The 17,500-nt window shown below is 44.2% G+C and overlaps 1 protein-coding gene across 1 annotated transcript in view; it reads right to left on the reverse strand.

The window, feature by feature from the left end:
* Positions 1-198: 198 nt before the first annotated feature.
* The window catches only part of sspo (SCO-spondin), a gene marked incomplete at both ends in the record, with an annotated part of 51,285 nt that continues 33,983 nt past the window's right edge, over positions 199-17,500 (reverse strand). The window contains 18 exon segments of the mRNA XM_084325535.1: positions 199-332; positions 3,580-3,702; positions 4,752-4,943; positions 5,656-5,820; positions 7,590-7,748; positions 8,241-8,396; positions 9,734-9,853; positions 10,922-11,071; positions 11,660-11,836; positions 12,340-12,481; positions 14,172-14,385; positions 14,819-14,939; positions 15,898-15,919; positions 16,045-16,111; positions 16,613-16,710; positions 16,712-16,791; positions 16,794-16,817; positions 17,487-17,500. The exon segment at positions 17,487-17,500 is cut by the window's right edge and continues 160 nt beyond it. Of these exon segments, the coding sequence (XP_084181661.1) occupies positions 199-332; positions 3,580-3,702; positions 4,752-4,943; positions 5,656-5,820; positions 7,590-7,748; positions 8,241-8,396; positions 9,734-9,853; positions 10,922-11,071; positions 11,660-11,836; positions 12,340-12,481; positions 14,172-14,385; positions 14,819-14,939; positions 15,898-15,919; positions 16,045-16,111; positions 16,613-16,710; positions 16,712-16,791; positions 16,794-16,817; positions 17,487-17,500 (2,158 nt within the window).

Consider the following 17,500-nt stretch of genomic DNA (forward strand, 5'->3'; position numbering starts at 1 on the left):
ATCGCAGGTGGACACACAGCTGCTGTTGTCACATGTGATTTGTCCATCTCTGCAGACACTGGTGGTGGGGAGATACACAATTGAGAAGAATAGATAAATAAACCATACTAGAATAGTGTGCGTGTGTGTGAATGTGCGTGTGAGTGTGTGTGTGTCTGTGTGTGTGTGTGTGTGTGTGTGTGTGTGTGTGTGTGTGTCTCACCACGTGGTGCAGTGGTCCTTGCTCACGGTGTGCCCAGGCTGCAGCGTCAGTCCCTCCCAGTGACAGACACACTGACTGGCGTTGACACAGTGGCCCTCCTGAAGATAGCGCCCCCTGGCACAGCGGCAGCCTACACAGAGACAGGAGGATGGATTCATTCAAGTCTTCAGGCAAAGAGCCATTTTTAAAAGGTAAGTAAGTAAGTAAGTAAAACTTTATTTGTATAGCGCCCTTCTCAGCACGAGTGCACAGAGTGATTCACAGCATTTTTTAAATGTCTCTTTTCTCCGATTTTCTGTTTTTCTCCCGGTCTAATTTAGTCGCCGTGCCAATTCCCCCCCTCCCCTACCTGGCTGCTGTATGCATGTTCTCCCACGAGTCGGTACAAGGGCGTCCCGAAGCCGACCGCACGCTTCCTCCGATGCGTGCGGCGACTGCCAGTGACGTCTTTTCACTTGGCAGCGAGGACTCTCATTGGTGAAGTGTAACGCGTGGGAGGGCACGCTATCTCCACCAAGTCCTGCCCCCACTGAGCAAGCGCCGAGACCTGACCTGTAGGCGTCGCTGTCCACAACGCCAGATTCCCACCCACCAGCTTCCCCACCCCCTAATACTGCCAATTGTATTAGTATGAACGACCAGCCAAGCTGGTAGCAACGCCGAGAGCTGCGCTCGAACCCAGCATCTCCTGCGTTGGTGACGAGCGCAATCTCCGCTACGCCACCTGACCGCCCCGATTCACAGCATTTTTAAAACATCAGTAGAAAATACAAGAAATAAAAATGAAGAGAAGAAAGAAAAAAAACAAAGAATTTGCTAAAACACCAGAATAGACAACAAAAAAACTAAAACAAGAACAAAACAGACATGAACAGAGCGGGAAAAACGGCTATGAGTGTTTAAAAAGTCTGTCTGTAGAAGTGGGTTTTTAGCTGCCTTTTAAAGGTGAGCTCTGAGGGAGCTGTGTTCAGGGCTAAAGGGAGGAGGGCGGTCCAGAGCCTGGGGGCTGCAGTCACCGCAAAGGCTCGGTCCCCTTTTGTCTCTGTCTTCTTTAGACGAGTGACACCTTCGAGTGCCGTTATCTTAAAGTCGTAAGTTGAATGTTGAATAAATAGCTGCATAATGAATTGCTGAATAATACCAGCATATATATTCATAGGCATCTCTGGAGATAATTTGCAGACATAACCCTTTTCTGATCCCTGTGTATGCAGTGCAATTACAACCAGAGCCCTTGTTTCTCAATCATAAATCAAATCAAATTTATTTGTAAAGCCCGCATTCACAAGTTAATGTCCCCACGGGCCGGAGGACAAGTCTTCTTTAAACAAAGTCAAGAAGAATCACAATAAATCAAGAACAAACAAAAAATAACCATCGTGAAATCCAAATCATCTGTTCAGGGGGCCTGTTTTCAGGGCAGATAGGTGACCTTTCCTTTAGTCTGACACCAACCTATCAGCCAGCGATCCATGTTGGCACATTCTCTACTTACTGTAGCTGCGACCAGCTGCTCTATAGCTCTCTCTCTGTTGCTGTGTTGGTCCACACAAGCCCCCCACCCTTTAGCTGGCACAGTGTTCGCAGTTTTCTTGTGTGTGTGAAAATGCATACATGTGTAGAGATTAGGGCTGACCCCTATTAGTCGATTAGTCCACTAATCGGTCGAAAGGAGCCATAGTCGACTGCCAACCTCTTAGTCGAATACAAAATAAAATAAAATGTTTAATTAATTTATTTATTTTTGTATCATTCTTTCCAAAAGAAAAGAGGCCTAGAAGCGTGGCTAACGCTAATGGCATGCATACCAGAGGCCAACTGCCTACGAAAACAGGCACAGAGGCACTGAAAGAGGATTTCACCCATCTAATGAACACACTAGACTAGACAAATATCAAGATGTATCCATCAGTGGACCAATTGCATGCTTTTGCAGAGGACAAGAAGCCTTCAGTCGACTCCTTCAGACATTAAGCACCCCCCACAGCCCAAATGGAATGATAAAAAAATTTAAAATAAAAAATATTATATATATATATATATATATATTTTTTTTTGTCGACTAATAGTCGACTAACGGCAAATTTTGGCCAATCATAGTCGACTATCCAAATCCTTAGTCGGGGACAGCCCTAGTAGAGATGCATGCATGTACATGGTCGCAGGGTGAAACGGGTGAAACATAGCTGTTCTCTTACCCAGTAGGTTGAGGAACAGTTACTAGTGGAGCTGGTATTAGAGGTCTTACCCAGTAGGTTGAGGAACAGTTACTAGTGGAGCTGGTATTAGAGGTCTTACCCAGTACACATGTTGAGGAACAGTTACTAGTGGAGCTGGTATTAGAGGTCTTACCCAGTACACATGTTGAGGAACAGTTACTAGTGGAGCTGGTATTAGAGGTCTTACCCAGAACACATGTTGAGGAACAGTTACTAGTGGAGCTGGTATTAGAGGTCTTACCCAGTACACATGTTGAGGAACAGATACTAGTAGAGCAGGTATTAGAGGTCTTACCCAGTACACATGTTGAGGAACAGTTACTAGCGGAGCTGGTATTAGAGGTCTTACCCAGTACACATGTTGAGGAACAGTTACTAGTAGAGCTGGTATTAGAGGTCTTACCCAGTACACATGTTGAGGAACAGTTACTAGTAGAGCAGGTATTAGAGGTCTTACCCAGTACACATGTTGAGAACAGTTACTAGTGGAGCAGGTATTAGAGGTCTTACCCAGTACACATGTTGAGGAACAGTTACTGGTGGAGCTGGTATTAGAGGTCTTACCCAGTACACATGTTGAGGAACAGTTACTAGTGGAGCTGGTATTAGAGGTCTTACCCAGTACACATGTTGAGGAACAGTTACTAGTGGAGCTGGTATTAGAGGTCTTACCCAGTACACATGTTGAGGAACAGTTACTAGTAGAGCTGGTATTAGAGGTCTTACCCAGTACACATGTTGAGGAACAGTTACTAGTGGAGCTGGTATTAGAGGTCTTACCCAGTACACATGTTGAGGAACAGTTACTAGTAGAGCTGGTATTAGAGGTCTTACCCAGTACACATGTTGAGGAACAGTTACTAGTAGAGCTGGTATTAGAGGTCTTACCCAGTACACATGTTGAGGAACAGTTACTAGTGGAGCTGGTATTAGAGGTCTTACCCAGTACACATGTTGAGGAACAGTCACTAGTAGAGCTGGTATTAGAGGTCTTACCCAGTACACATGTTGAGGAACAGTCACTAGTGGAGCTGGTATTAGAGGTCTTACCCAGTACACATGTTGAGGAACAGTTACTAGTAGAGCTGGTATTAGAGGTCTTACCCAGTACACATGTTGAGGAACAGTTACTAGTAGAGCAGGTATTAGAGGTCTTACCCAGTACACATGTTGAGGAACAGTTACTAGTGGAGCTCAGGTGGGAGCAGGTAGGGGGACAGGTCTCCACTCGTCCTGCCCGACAGTCTGCCTCCGTCACCAGCACCAGGCCGTTGACACAACCTAGTACACAACCATTCGACGCGGTTAAAAAAAAACATCATCAATCAGTTGCGTGTTTTACACAAAGACTAGAAGACTAGTAGAGTACAGAGTGTATGAGCAGGTTGTGTGGGAGGATACCAGGGGACCCAGTCAGTCTATATCTCGATGTCAGGTTGTTAGCACATCACACACACACGATGCTCTCTATTACACAATTAAAGGGGAACACCACCCAAAATAAGGATTCCAATATGTCCATAGCCAAGGAATGTTCAATCAATATTTTGTGAACATGAACTAGTCTCTCTCTCTCTCAGAAAACAGAGACGTCAGACTCTAACTTGTGACGTCATCAGGTATAAAGTGTGGAGCTGCTCCATTGATAATGAATGGGAGACCCGCAGAATGGTCTTCTTTTTTTACACCCAAATTTACTTTATTCTATTGTAGTGTTCTCAATTATTTCCGAAAACAGAAAATGAACCCAAATACTCCCCTGGGTTCTCAAAGTCATCTATAACATCGCTCCCAATTCATTGTCTATAGAGCAGCAGCTTCAAAATACTTTTACTTTACATTAGGGATGTCCGATATTATCGGCCGATATTGGCATTAAAATGTGATATCGGAAAATATCGGTATTGGTTTAAAAAAAAAAATATATATATATATATATATTTTTTTTTTATTGTTTTACATTTCTATAACCTTTATTTACCCAGGCAAGCAAGTAAGAACAAATTCTGATTTTATTTATTGTCAAAAGTATGCATAATGTTTTGTTAATTCCACAACAAGAGATATGTAATGTTAATTACCTGAAATTATTCAGTTTTCTGGGGGGGGAACCCTGCATATATCGGTATCGGTTGATATGGGTATCGGAAATTAAGAGTTGGACAATATCGGTATATCGGTATCGGTAAAAAAGCCAATATCGAGCATCCCTAGTTTACATTGATGTGGAAACTGAAGATGTTGATTAATGTGCACTGTCCCTGGGTAAAAAAAAAATTTAAATAAATAACTTAAACTTAAACACCCTAACCCTGAAAGCGTGACCCCACCTGTCTGCGTGCCCGTGTCGGTGGTGCAGGGCTGGCTGTTGCAGCTCTGGCTCTGCAGCATCATGCCCTCGCAGTCCCGCCCACTGTTCTTAGGGGGCGGGGCGGAGCAGCTGCGGCTCCTGGTCTTGACTCCGCCCCCACACTTGGCGTCGCAGTCCGCCCACTCCGTCCACTCTGACCAATGGCCGTCGACTGAATGGGAGAAAAGATTAAAAGGTTGTCTAACTGCTATAGGTGTTTCCTCAGAGAAAGGGGACAACAGGACAGAGACAAAGGACATCTAGGACATAATCATGGTGCACACAAACAAGCTTGATTAGATATGTTTGAAAGGTATATTTGGGGGTATTTCTGCTTTCTTTGATAGGACAGCGAGTGACAGGGAAGCGGAGGGAGACAGAAGGGGCTGACGTGAGAGAAATGTCTCCGACCAGAGTCGAACCTAAAACGTTTGCAACCATGTCATGTCTTATTTTTGTTAGTGATGCACGATATATTGGCCGCCGATATAATATCGGCCGATATGGCAGTTTTTTTACACATCGGTATCGGCTCGATATCAAGATAGGGCCGATATGGGCCGATATACTTTTTTTTCTCTTTTTTTTTTGTATATGTTTTGGCCTTAAATAGTTTCAAAATATCAGTCATTTCTGAAAATAAGTTACAAAAGTAAAAAAAAAATGCGTTTTGGAAAATAGCTCTTTATTTGATTATCATAAAAAAGTGTTTTCTATACAGATATATCGACATCGGTAAATATCGGTATCGGCCAGAACAGCAATATTAATATCGGTATCGGCCACAATTTTCACATCGGTGTATGTATTTTTTACCATATAAAACAAACTAAGATGAGACAAACGTGTGTGGGAGAAGGACGGTGTGTCGTGTGTTCCCTGACCTGGACACGCCTGAGCGAAGCAGGCGCGGCTGTCGAACTGAGCCCCGGGACACGCCCCCCCGGGCAGCGCCTCCCGCACGATGTCCCGCTGGCGGAACAGGGAGCCCAGGCCGCAGGACACGCTGCACTGGCTCCACGCCGTCCACGGAGACATGATGCAGTCCACTGGGAGAGACGGGGGACAGAGATGAGAAGGGAAATAAACGAAAAGGACAGGTGACTCCCATTAAACATTTGTTTGTGTTCTGTGTCTCAAGTGGCCCCTGATCCTCAGATGACTGGATGGATAGGAACCAGAACCAGAACTTATCTATAGGAACCAGAACCAGAACTTATCTATAGGAACCAGAACCAGAACTTATCTATAGGAACCAGAACCAGAACTTATCTATAGGAACCAGAACCAGAACTTATCTATAGGAACCAGAACTTATCTCTAGGAACCAGAACTTATCTGTAGGAACCAGAACGTATCTGTAGGAACCAGAACTTATCTATAGGAACCAGAACTTATCTCTAGGAACCAGAACTTATCTGTAGGAACCAGAACTTATCTCTAGGAACCAGAACTTATCTGTAGGAACCAGAACTTATCTGTAGGAACCAGAACGTATCTGTAGGAACCAGAACGTATCTGTAGGAACCAGAACTTATCTGTAGGAACCAGAACTTATCTGTAGGAACCAGAACTTATCTGTAGGAACCAGAACTTATCTATAAGAACCAGAACTTATCTGTAGGAACCAGAACTTATCTGTAGGAACCAGAACTTATCTATAAGAACCAGAACTTATCTGTAGGAACCAGAACTTATCTGTAGGAACCAGAACTTATCTATAGGAACCAGAACTTATCTGTAGGAACCAGAACCAGAACTTATCTGTAGGAACCAGAACTTATCTGTAGGAACCAGAACTTATCTGTAGGAACCAGAACTTATCTGTAGGAACCAGAACTTATCTGTAGAGGAACCAGAACGTATCTGTAGGAACCAGAACTTATCTGTAGGAACCAGAACTTATCTGTAGGAACCAGAACTTATCTGTAGGAACCAGAACTTATCTCTAGGAACCAGAACTTATCTGTAGGAACCAGAACTTATCTGTAGGAACCAGAACTTATCTATAGGAACCAGAACGTATCTCTAGGAACCAGAACTTATCTGTAGGAACCAGAACTTATCTCTAGGAACCAGAACTTATCTGTAGGAACCAGAACTTATCTATAAGAACCAGAACTTATCTGTAGGAACCAGAACTTATCTGTAGGAACCAGAACTTATCTGTAGGAACCAGAACTTATCTATAGGAACCAGAACTTATCTGTAGGAACCAGAACTTATCTGTAGGAACCAGAACTTATCTGTAGGAACCAGAACTTCTCTGTAGGAACCAGAACGTATCTGTAGGAACCAGAACTTATCTCTAGGAACCAGAACTTATCTGTAGGAACCAGAACTTATCTGTAGGAACCAGAACTTATCTGTAGGAACCAGAACTTATCTCTAGGAACCAGAACTTATCTGTAGGAACCAGAACTTATCTGTAGGAACCAGAACTTATCTGTAGGAACCAGAATGTATCTCTAGGAACCAGAACTTATCTGTAGGAACCAGAACGTATCTGTAGGAACCAGAACTTATCTGTAGGAACCAGAACTTATCTATAGGAACCAGAACTTACCTGTAGGAACCAGAACTTATCTGTAGGAACCAGAACCAGAACTTATCTGTGGAACCAGAACTTATCTGTAGGAACCAGAACTTATCTCTAGAGGAACCAGAACTTATCTGTAGGAACCAGAACTTATCTATAGGAACCAGAACTTATCTGTAGGAACCAGAACTTCTCTGTAGGAACCAGCACTTATCTGTAGGAACCAGAACTTATCTATAGGAACCAGAACGTATCTATAGGAACCTCTCAGCAACGTACCACAGTCCTTCTCGTCGGACCCGTCCGCACAGTCCCGGTGGAGGTCACACCGGCGCTCCCGGTGGACACACTCCCCGCTGACGCAGGAGAACTGCTTGGGAGAGCAGGGGCTGGGCACTGGGGGGCGCTGTGTGGTCCCTGCTGGCCTGGCCGTGGTGCCTGGGGTTAGAACAGATGGACCCGTCTCTCATCAGTGTCATCTTGTAGGCAAAACTCTGCTTCATCAGAACACAAACTGCAGCTAAATGTAATGTTACGTCATGTGAAAGGGTAACCCTTTAAAGGAACACGCAAACATCTTGGGAAATTAGCTTATCGTCTTCTCCAGAGAGAGACAAGAAGATAGATACCAGTCTCCTCTCTGTGCGTTCAGTAGGAAGCTATCTGGCTGCACGTTTGCCTAGCTTAGCACAATGAATGGAAGCGGACATGGCCGGTTAGCCTATAGGCATTGTCCAACCGAAGGCTAACCGGCCATGTCCGCTTCCATTCATTGTGCTAAGCTAGGCTAACGTGCAGCCAGATGGCTTTCTACTGAACGCACAGAGAGGAAACTGGTATCTATCTTCTGGTCTCTCTCTCTGGAGAAGACAGTGAGCTAATTTCCCCAAAATGTTGGCGTGTTCCTTTAAGGTTCTGTTGATGGCGTACCACAGCGTTCTTCATCCGACCCGTCCAGACAGTCCCGTCTGCCGTCGCAGACCTGTGCCGCGTCCACGCAGCCAAACGTCCGGCACGCAAACTGGCCTTCCACGCAAAGCACCCTGGGTAGGCCGTCGTCGTGGGTGGTGCTGGCGATCCACGGAGCTGTGAGAGAACGGAGAAAAGATGCTTAAAAACATTGAGTATTAAGTACATTTTTGTTTGGCTTTCCGTCCCTCTTGCTCTTAGAAGATGATATTCCTAAAAGAGATTAAGACAACTCAAAATACATGATCTAAGGACAGCATTTTTTTTAAACAAGACAGCCGAAACCCGCTCAATTTTCCGCTGTCGTCTAAAAACAACTTTTTTCTTTTCATGTCAACGTTCACACGCACAATATATGCTTACCTAGGATTTGACTTGATTCAACAACAAAGCAGTCGGAGCAATGGCAAGCCAAAAACGGTCGAAATTGTAGTTATTTGAAGTTTGGATTCTTTTTTTAAATGTAAATACATTTTTTTGAGACTAAAGTACCGAAAAAAGGTACCGTTGGGTACCGGTATCGATTCAAATGTGAAAGGTACCCATCCCTAATGCTAATAATGTCTATACTACGATGCACTCAAGACTCATCTTTTTAATAGAGCCTTTTGTTGATTTCTATCTAGTTTTAGCTCCACACATTTGATGTTCTTTTACCAGTTTTAGCCCTTCCTATTTTATGTTTTTTTACTCTTTTACTAGTTTTAGTGTTCTTTTTACTCCTTACTAGTTTTAGTCTTGCTTATTTTATATATATTTTTTTACTTTCTTGCTAGCTTTTATGTTCTTTTACACTAGCACTTTGAGATTTTCTCCACAATTATAAAGCGCCCTACAAATCAAATATATTATTATTATTATTATTATTATTATTATTATTATTATTATTATTATTATTATTATTATTATTATTAGACTAGGGCTGTCCCCGACTAAGGATTTGGATGGTCGACTATGATAGGCCAAAATTTGCCGTTAGTCGACTATTGGTCGACTAATAAAAAAAATATATATAATATATTTAAAAAATAAATAAAATTTGTTTTGTATCATTCCATTTGGGCTGTGGGGGGGTGCTTAATGTCTGAAGGAGTCGACTGAAGGCTTCTTGTCCTCTGAGAAAGCATGCAATTGGTCCACTGATGGATACATCTTGATATTTGTCTAGTCTAGTGTGTTCATTAGATGGGTGAAATCCTCTTTCAGTGCCTCTGTGCCTGTTTTCTTAGGCAGTTAGCCTCTGGTATGCGTGCCATTAGCATTAGCCACGCTTCTAGGCCTCTTTTCTTTTGGAAAGAATGATAAAAAAAAATTAAAAAAAAATGTATAATACAAAAAAAATTGAATTCGACTAAGAGGTTGGCAGTCATTAGTCCTTTTGACCGACTAATCGACTAATAGGGGTCAGCCCTATTATAGACTAAGGGAGCGTGTGTGGAGCTGGGCTCCCTCACCTCTCGTGGTGCCGTGCAGACCGGGCCTCCCAGCGTGGAGGGTGGTGCTGAGCCGCAGGCCGGGCTGCCCCGTGGTGCTGCTGGCCCCTGGGTAGACAGACGGCCTGGTGGTCCACAGCCCTGGAACACACAGCACCACATCGTTTTATCATCATCCGTGCCATAACCATACAGAATATAATAATAATAATTATTATTATTATTATTATTATTATAATAATAATAATAATAATAATAATAATAATAATAATAATAATAATAATAATAATAATAATAATAATAATAATAATAATAATAAACTGTATTTGTATAGCACCTTTCATACAGAAACTGCAGCTCAAAGTGCTTCACAACAGAAAAAAGACATAAAAAGACATCAAATGAGCACATAAAGTGCAGACATATAAAATCACAGTTTTTCACATTAGGATCTAACATCCCAACAGGCCACCTTGTTTATGGTTTGATTCAGTTTTAAGTAGACAATAATAAAAAGAGTAAGATAGAATAGAAAGCATGACATGCATTAAAGCTCCAATCAGGCTATAGGCTTTAGCTTGCAGCCAGATAGCTTCCTACGGAACGCACAGAGAGGAGACTGGTATCTATCTTCTTGTCTCTCTCTGGAGAAGCACATTTCCCATAATGTTGGCGTGTTCCTTCAACCCATTAATCAGATCATGGGTCTGTTTCACCCCAATGTTTACTAACATTACACATGTAAACAAACATCTTACAGACCAAAGAAATATAGAAAGTACATTTAAAAACTCATAATTACCTGTTGTCTAGTGTCTACTGTCAGTCAACATGTCTCCATTCCTATCTCTTGTTTTTGGTGGTGGGGGCTACCCATTTGTTTACATTTGAAACGCATGATTGGGCCTTTAAACACAATGCACTGTGGGTACCGACACAAAAGAGGGTGCTGCTCTCTGATTGGTAGGATCGGCGAGAAAGGAGGGAAAAACCACCAAAGGGAACTCTTTCGAGGTGAAAATGTAAACAGAACTTCACAGGTGTGTTATAGAGTCGTGAACACAGCACAGCTGGTCGATCTTACATCTGACTAACGGTTAACTAGGAGACCTTCCACTTTAAATTGATTGATTGATTGATTGATTGATTGATTGATTGATTGATTGATTGATTGATTGATTGATTGATTGATTGATTGATTGATCGTACCTGAGCTCTGGGTGGTGGCCACGCCCGGACGGCCTCCCTGGGACCTGGTGGTGTGGAGACCAGGAGCACCAGTACTAGTGACGTCATGGAAACCTGGTCTCCCTGTGGGGAGGGTGTCGTTACGGAGCCCTGGAGAGCCACTGGTGGTACCTGGAGAGAGAGGGGGGGGGGGGGGGGGGAGAGAGAGAGGGAGAGAGAGGGGGAGAGAGAGAGAGAGAGAGAGAGAGAGAGAGAGAGAGAGAGAGAGAGAGAGAGAGAGAGAGAGAGAGAGAGAGAGAGAGAGAGAGAGAGAGGGAGAGAGGGGGAGAGAGAGAGAGAGAGAGAGAGAGAGAGAGAGTGAGAGAGAGAGAGAGAGAATGTTACCACAGTTGACTGCAGAGAGGGCCACCTCAGCTTGGAATAGCTGGAGGAGATTAAAGCCTGTGGTTGTCATGCAATGTCATCAACCTGCTTGGGCTCGTTAAGACATGCAATATAATATATAATTAGAGAGAGTGTGTGTGAATACATGTTTAATGCATAAAGAATAAAAAAATCTCAACAATGACATTTGTATCTAAAGATGATGTGTGTGTTGTTACGACTCTACATTTACATTTGACATTTTGTCATTTAGCTGACGCTTTTATCCAAAGCGACTTACAAGTTGTGTGCAACAAGACAGCAGGAAGGGTATAACTCTATCAGCTGAGTAACAATGTTCATCAAAGTGTAGCACCGACGGGTCCAAACTCTCACCACAGTTGATTTCATCGGAGTGGTCTTTGCAGTCCAGGTGGCCGTCACACAGGGCAGAGATGGAGACACACTCCTCGGTGTGGCGGCAGTGGAACTGGCTCGGTTTACAGTGCGGCACTGTCACCTTCCCACCACCAGAGGGAGCGGTGGTCACACCACTGGGGGTCACCAGCTCATCTGGAATAGAGGGAAGAGAAGAAGAGCAGAAGTCAATTTTTTTTTTTCAATTCACACACAACTTCATGAGATTAGAAGGTGACCTAGAGTCAGAGCTCAAGGCATCTACACTAGTTATGAATAGACAAAAAATTTGAGATCAAAAGTCACATTTCAAGACTTTTGAAAATGTGAAAATTATCTCACATAGAGACAAACTAAATCATATGTTAACATGTTTTCGATTAGTATTCGAATAGTTCCGAATAGCAATTCTGTGAGTTTAGCCTATCCCTAGTATTTACAAATGTTCTATCTTTTTTTATCATCACTTTTTAAAATGTAATGATAGGTGTGTTCTTATAACACTCTTGCTGACAAAGCGAAGCTTGCTGAACAGAACCGGGGGGTGTCTCTAACAGAACAGAACCGGTGGTGTCTCTAACAGAACAGAACCGGTGGTGTCTCTAACAGAACAGAACCGGTGGTGTCTCTAACAGAACAGAACCGGGTGGGGTCCTCACCTCCCCTGCAGCCCAGCAGCTCCACGCGGAGGTAGAAGGTGTGTCTGAACTCCACCGGGAGGATCCTCAGGTAACGAGCTCGGACCAGACGCCCCAACCAGCGGGTCACCGGGGTCCTGCCCACCATCCTCACCTCGAACACCTGGAACACACACACAGAGACACACACACACACAGAGACACACAGAGACACACACACACACAGAGAGAGACACACACACACACACACACACACACACACACACAGAGACACAGAGAGACACACACACACACACACACACACACACACACACACACACACACACACACACACACACACACACACACAGAGAGACACACACACACACACACACACACACACACACACACACACACACACACAGAGAGACACACACACATACACAGAGACACACACACACACACACACACACACACACACACACACACACACAGAGACACACACACACAGAGACACACAGAGAGACACACAGAGACACACACACACACACACACACACACACACACACACACACACACACAGAGAGACACACCCACACACACACACACAGAGATAGAGAGACACACACAGAGACACACACAGAGAGACACACACACACACACACACACACAGAGACACACACACACACACACACACACACACACACAGAGACACACAGAGACACACACACAGAGACACACACAGAGAGGCACACAGAGACACACACACACACACACAGAGACACATAGAGACACACACACACACACACAGAGAGACACACAGAGACACACACACACACACACAGCACATGATTTAGCAGCTGAGAGTTAATCAAACACATGGTCATTCTGCTGCCCCCTAGTGGTTGATATTGTCACCAATCTGTGATGTCAGAGTACCTGGTTTGGAGCGAATGAACAGACAAATGAACGAAAGAAAGAAAGACAGAAAGAAATGATGCACCATGCTTCAATCTGCCCCCAAAAACACTGTATATGAACCAATCAAACCTTGTCGGCAACATGCTGGTCTGTTGCCAACAAGGTACTGTACCAACCTACCTAATCCATTGTTTATTAGGCTGCCAGTATATCAGTACCTTGGGATCTCTGCCAGGCTACCAGTATATCAGTACCTTAGTATCTCTGCCAGGCTGCCAGTATATCAGTACCTTGGGCTCGCTGCCAGGCTACCAGTATATCAGTACCTTAGGATCTCTGCCAGGCTACCAGTATATCAGTACCTTGGGATCTCTGCCAGGCTGCCAGTATATCAGTACCTTGGGATCTCTGCCAGGCTACCAGTATATCAGTACCTTGGGATCTCTGCCAGGCTGCCAGTATATCAGTACCTTGGGATCTCTGCCAGGCTACCAGTACATCAGTACCTTAGGATCTCTGCCAGGCTGCCAGTATATCAGTACCCTACCTTGGGCTCGCTGCCAGGCTGCCAGTATATCAGTACCCTACCTTGGGCTCGCTGCCAGGCTGCCAGTATATCAGTACCTTAGGCTCTCTGCCAGGCTACCAGTATATCAGTACCTTAGGCTCTCTGCCAGGCTGCCAGTATATCAGTACCTTAGGATCTCTGCCAGGCTACCAGTATATCAGTACCTTGGGATCTCTGCCAGGCTGCCAGTATATCAGTACCTTAGGATCTCTGCCAAGCTACCAGTATATCAGTACCTTAGGGTCGCTGCCAGGCTGCCAGTATATCAGTACCTTAGGATCTCTGCCAGGCTACCAGTATATCAGTACCTTAGGATCTCTGCCAGGCTACCAGTATATCAGTACCTTGGTATCTCTGCCATGCTACCAGTATATCAGTACCCTACCTTGGGCTCGCTGCCAGGCTTGCCGCTCTCGGTGTAGTTGGTGAAATGGTGGCTCTGCAGGCTGAAGGCCAGCCGGTACTTGGTGAGGTAGCCCCACATGCGCTCGCTGCCCTGGGTCACGACCCCAGACACCCAGGTGGGCTCCAGGAGGTCCACCTGGAAGTAGGGCTGGGGGTCTGCGGGCAGGGGGCTCCACCCAGGCTCCATGATCATTCTGACAGTAAACACACACATTTTAAATACGTTATTTGAAATCTACAAATCAAAGTACATCATGTACATAACATTTAAATATTACAGAGGTTACATTATGCTTTTAGGACACCTATGAATACAAAAAGCACACGCACACACACACACACATGCACCCAAACATATGCACACACACACACACACACAAATGTTTACATAGTTACATAATGTTATACATAGTTTGGCAAGTCTAATACTAAAAAAACATTAAATTACTTCCGTAATGATTATTTCCAAAGGCTAACAGTACAGGTTACGGTTGGCAGGCAGAAACATCCATCCACGCTCCATAAATAAAATAAATAAAAGTGTACACACAGAAACTATAGAAAGCGGTTTATATACAGACACTGTAAACCGTCTACGTTCCAACACAAAGCCCCGCGCTGACTCACACGTTGGGCACGATGTTGAGGCGGCCCCCGTCGGCAGGGTTGTTGGCCCGGTGTGTGGAGGAGGACAGCTGGCCGTAGTGGATGCTGCCGTCCTCCAGACCCAGCGGGGAGGAGCAGAGACCTGCAGGAGACCAGACGGGGGAGAGAGACTCACTCACTCACTGACACGGTGAACCAACGCTGTGCCGCACTTTCCACTGGCTTTGAATGGGGTTGAATGAGAGACAACAACACATCGCTGCTGTCGGGACAAAACCTCATAACTCCATTTTTTTAATATTTATTTTTTATATAAATCAACTCCGTAGATCATCCTCCATATGTGTGTGTGGGTTTTACAAAGTTTAAACAATGGGAAAGCATTAAACCGATCATCTGTCTAAACCTCCTAACTCTATTCACCCTCAAATCTGTGTTCGTTTTTTTTCATCTGCTGAAAAGTTGGGTTTTTGGAGTTATGAGGTTTTGTCCCGACAGCAGCGACATGCAAATGTGCCTTTACTTTAGGTTTGAGTGTATTATACCTATTCTTTTTTTTGCATTGTTTTTTATTCTGTCAATTGTGTGCTGATTTTATGCCTATATGTTCATTTTATACTAATTGCTGTGGGGGGCACTCTGGACTGCGGTCCATGTGTGAAAAGTGCTATATAGATAGTTATTCATATTTATTATTATTATTATTATTGTAAAAATGTATGCATTGAAATGTCTGTAAAGTCTCGACGATGACATAATTGAAAATGAGGGTGATCTCAATTGTCTTTTCAAGAATGTATAAAGGTTTGAATTATAAAATGTTTTACCCAGGGACAGTGTACATTAATCAACATGTTCAGTTACCACATCGATGTAAATGTACCAGAGTTATAGCTAATGAGCTGGTTTTGATCTGTAGTCCTGACATGCGTGTATTTTAGGCCTCCACTTTATGATGAAGACTATTTTGCAGTGTATTCTGTTCATTCAGGGATTTGGTAGTGAAGGGGTTAAGCGTCGGACACATTTAACGGTCAGATGTTCCTAATAGTTCTCTCGACACGAGTCCCGATATGAACCCTTCGTCAAACCACACTCACCTCGATAGCCGGGCGAGCCGACCTGTATATGGAGAGAAAATAAACAGAAAGTGAGAAAACACACATGGTAAGTATAACAACACTATACTGATATCCATGGTGACATAGTGAAGATGCACTGGGGTGCTTCCTGACCGTAGGCGTCACTGCGGGGAGGGTGACGGCAGCCATGGCGGGGGTCCTGAGAGGAGAGGGTGTGGGCGTGTGGTAGGGCCTACAGGTGGATACACGACGCAACACATACAAGTATTATTGAAGTATTATTATTACCATCAAGTGAATCAGGATCCCAGGATTGTTTTTGAGCAAATCACTCATGGGTATAAACATTACAATACAAACTACTAGGTTCTAGTGGAATTTATTGATGTAAACTTCTTAGCCGTCTTCACATCATAATTTTAAACCTGTGCTGTGTAACTTTTATTTTTTTTATTTCTATTTCTGAAGTTAAAGGAACACGCCAACATTTTGGGGAATTAGCTCACCGTCTTCTCCAGAGAGAGACAAGAAGATAGATACCAGTTTCCTCTCTGTGAGTTCAGTAGAAAGTTATCTGGCTGCACGTTAGCCTAGCTTAGCACAATGAATGGAAGCGGACAGTGGCGGTTAGCCTTCGGGAGAGGTGTTAGTTGGACAATGCCTAGGGGCTAACCGGCACTGTCCGCTTCCATTCATTGTGCTAAGCTAGGCTAACGTGCAGCCAGATACGCACAGGGCATGATTGTGGTCCTGTACCTGTCCGACTGCGTGGGTGGCGTTGGGGTGCGGGTGGCAGCCGGCCTCGTCCTCCCCGCGGGGACAGTGGGGGGACTCCGTCACAGCGTAGCCCCGCCTCTATACAGCCCCCTGGTGGTGGGCAGGAGAACTGACCAGTGGGGCAGCCATGGGGACGGTGGCTGTAGGGGAGGGCTGAGTACCTGAACACAGACAGAGAGAGAATACAGGTCAAGTTCATTACCCTGTTGACCCTTACTGAGCAGAACACCTGACTCTCTCTCCTGCTCTCTCTCTCTATGTCTCTCTCTTCTCTCTCTCCCTCCTGCTCTCTCTCTCTTTGTCTGTCTCTGTCTCTCTCTCCCTCTCCCTCTCTCTCTTTGTCTGTCTATGCCACTGTCTCTCTCTTTGTCTGTCTCCCTCTCTCTTTCTCTCTCTTTGTCTGTCTATGCCTCTCTCAATTAAATTCAATTCAAATAGGCTTTATTGGCATGAAATATTAACATACTTATTGCCAAAGCAAGTTCAACATACAAACAATAACATATATATTAAGCAATAAAATATCATAATATAGTAATAACAGTAAGGACAATCAACAAGAAACATATTAATTTACAAAATAGTCACTCGATCGGGTAGTCATTTTTCAAGTGTGGCCACTCAGATACATTTACAGGGCTTGTTCTCTTATTTTGTGACAACCGTCTACATATTTTGCAGCTAATGCTGTACACTGACTCTCTCTCTCTCTCTCTCTCTCTCTCTCTCTCTCTCTCTCTCTCTCTCTCTCTCTCTCTCTCTCGCTCTCTCTCTCTCTCTCCACTCAAAGCACACACAGGTAAAGTGGGAGTACAGTCTGTGTCTCTCACCACAGTGCTTCTCG

Source organism: Notolepis coatsorum, assembly GCF_963971535.1.
Source record: "Notolepis coatsorum genome assembly, chromosome: 12".
Classification (NCBI taxonomy): Eukaryota; Metazoa; Chordata; class Actinopteri; order Aulopiformes; family Paralepididae; genus Notolepis; species Notolepis coatsorum.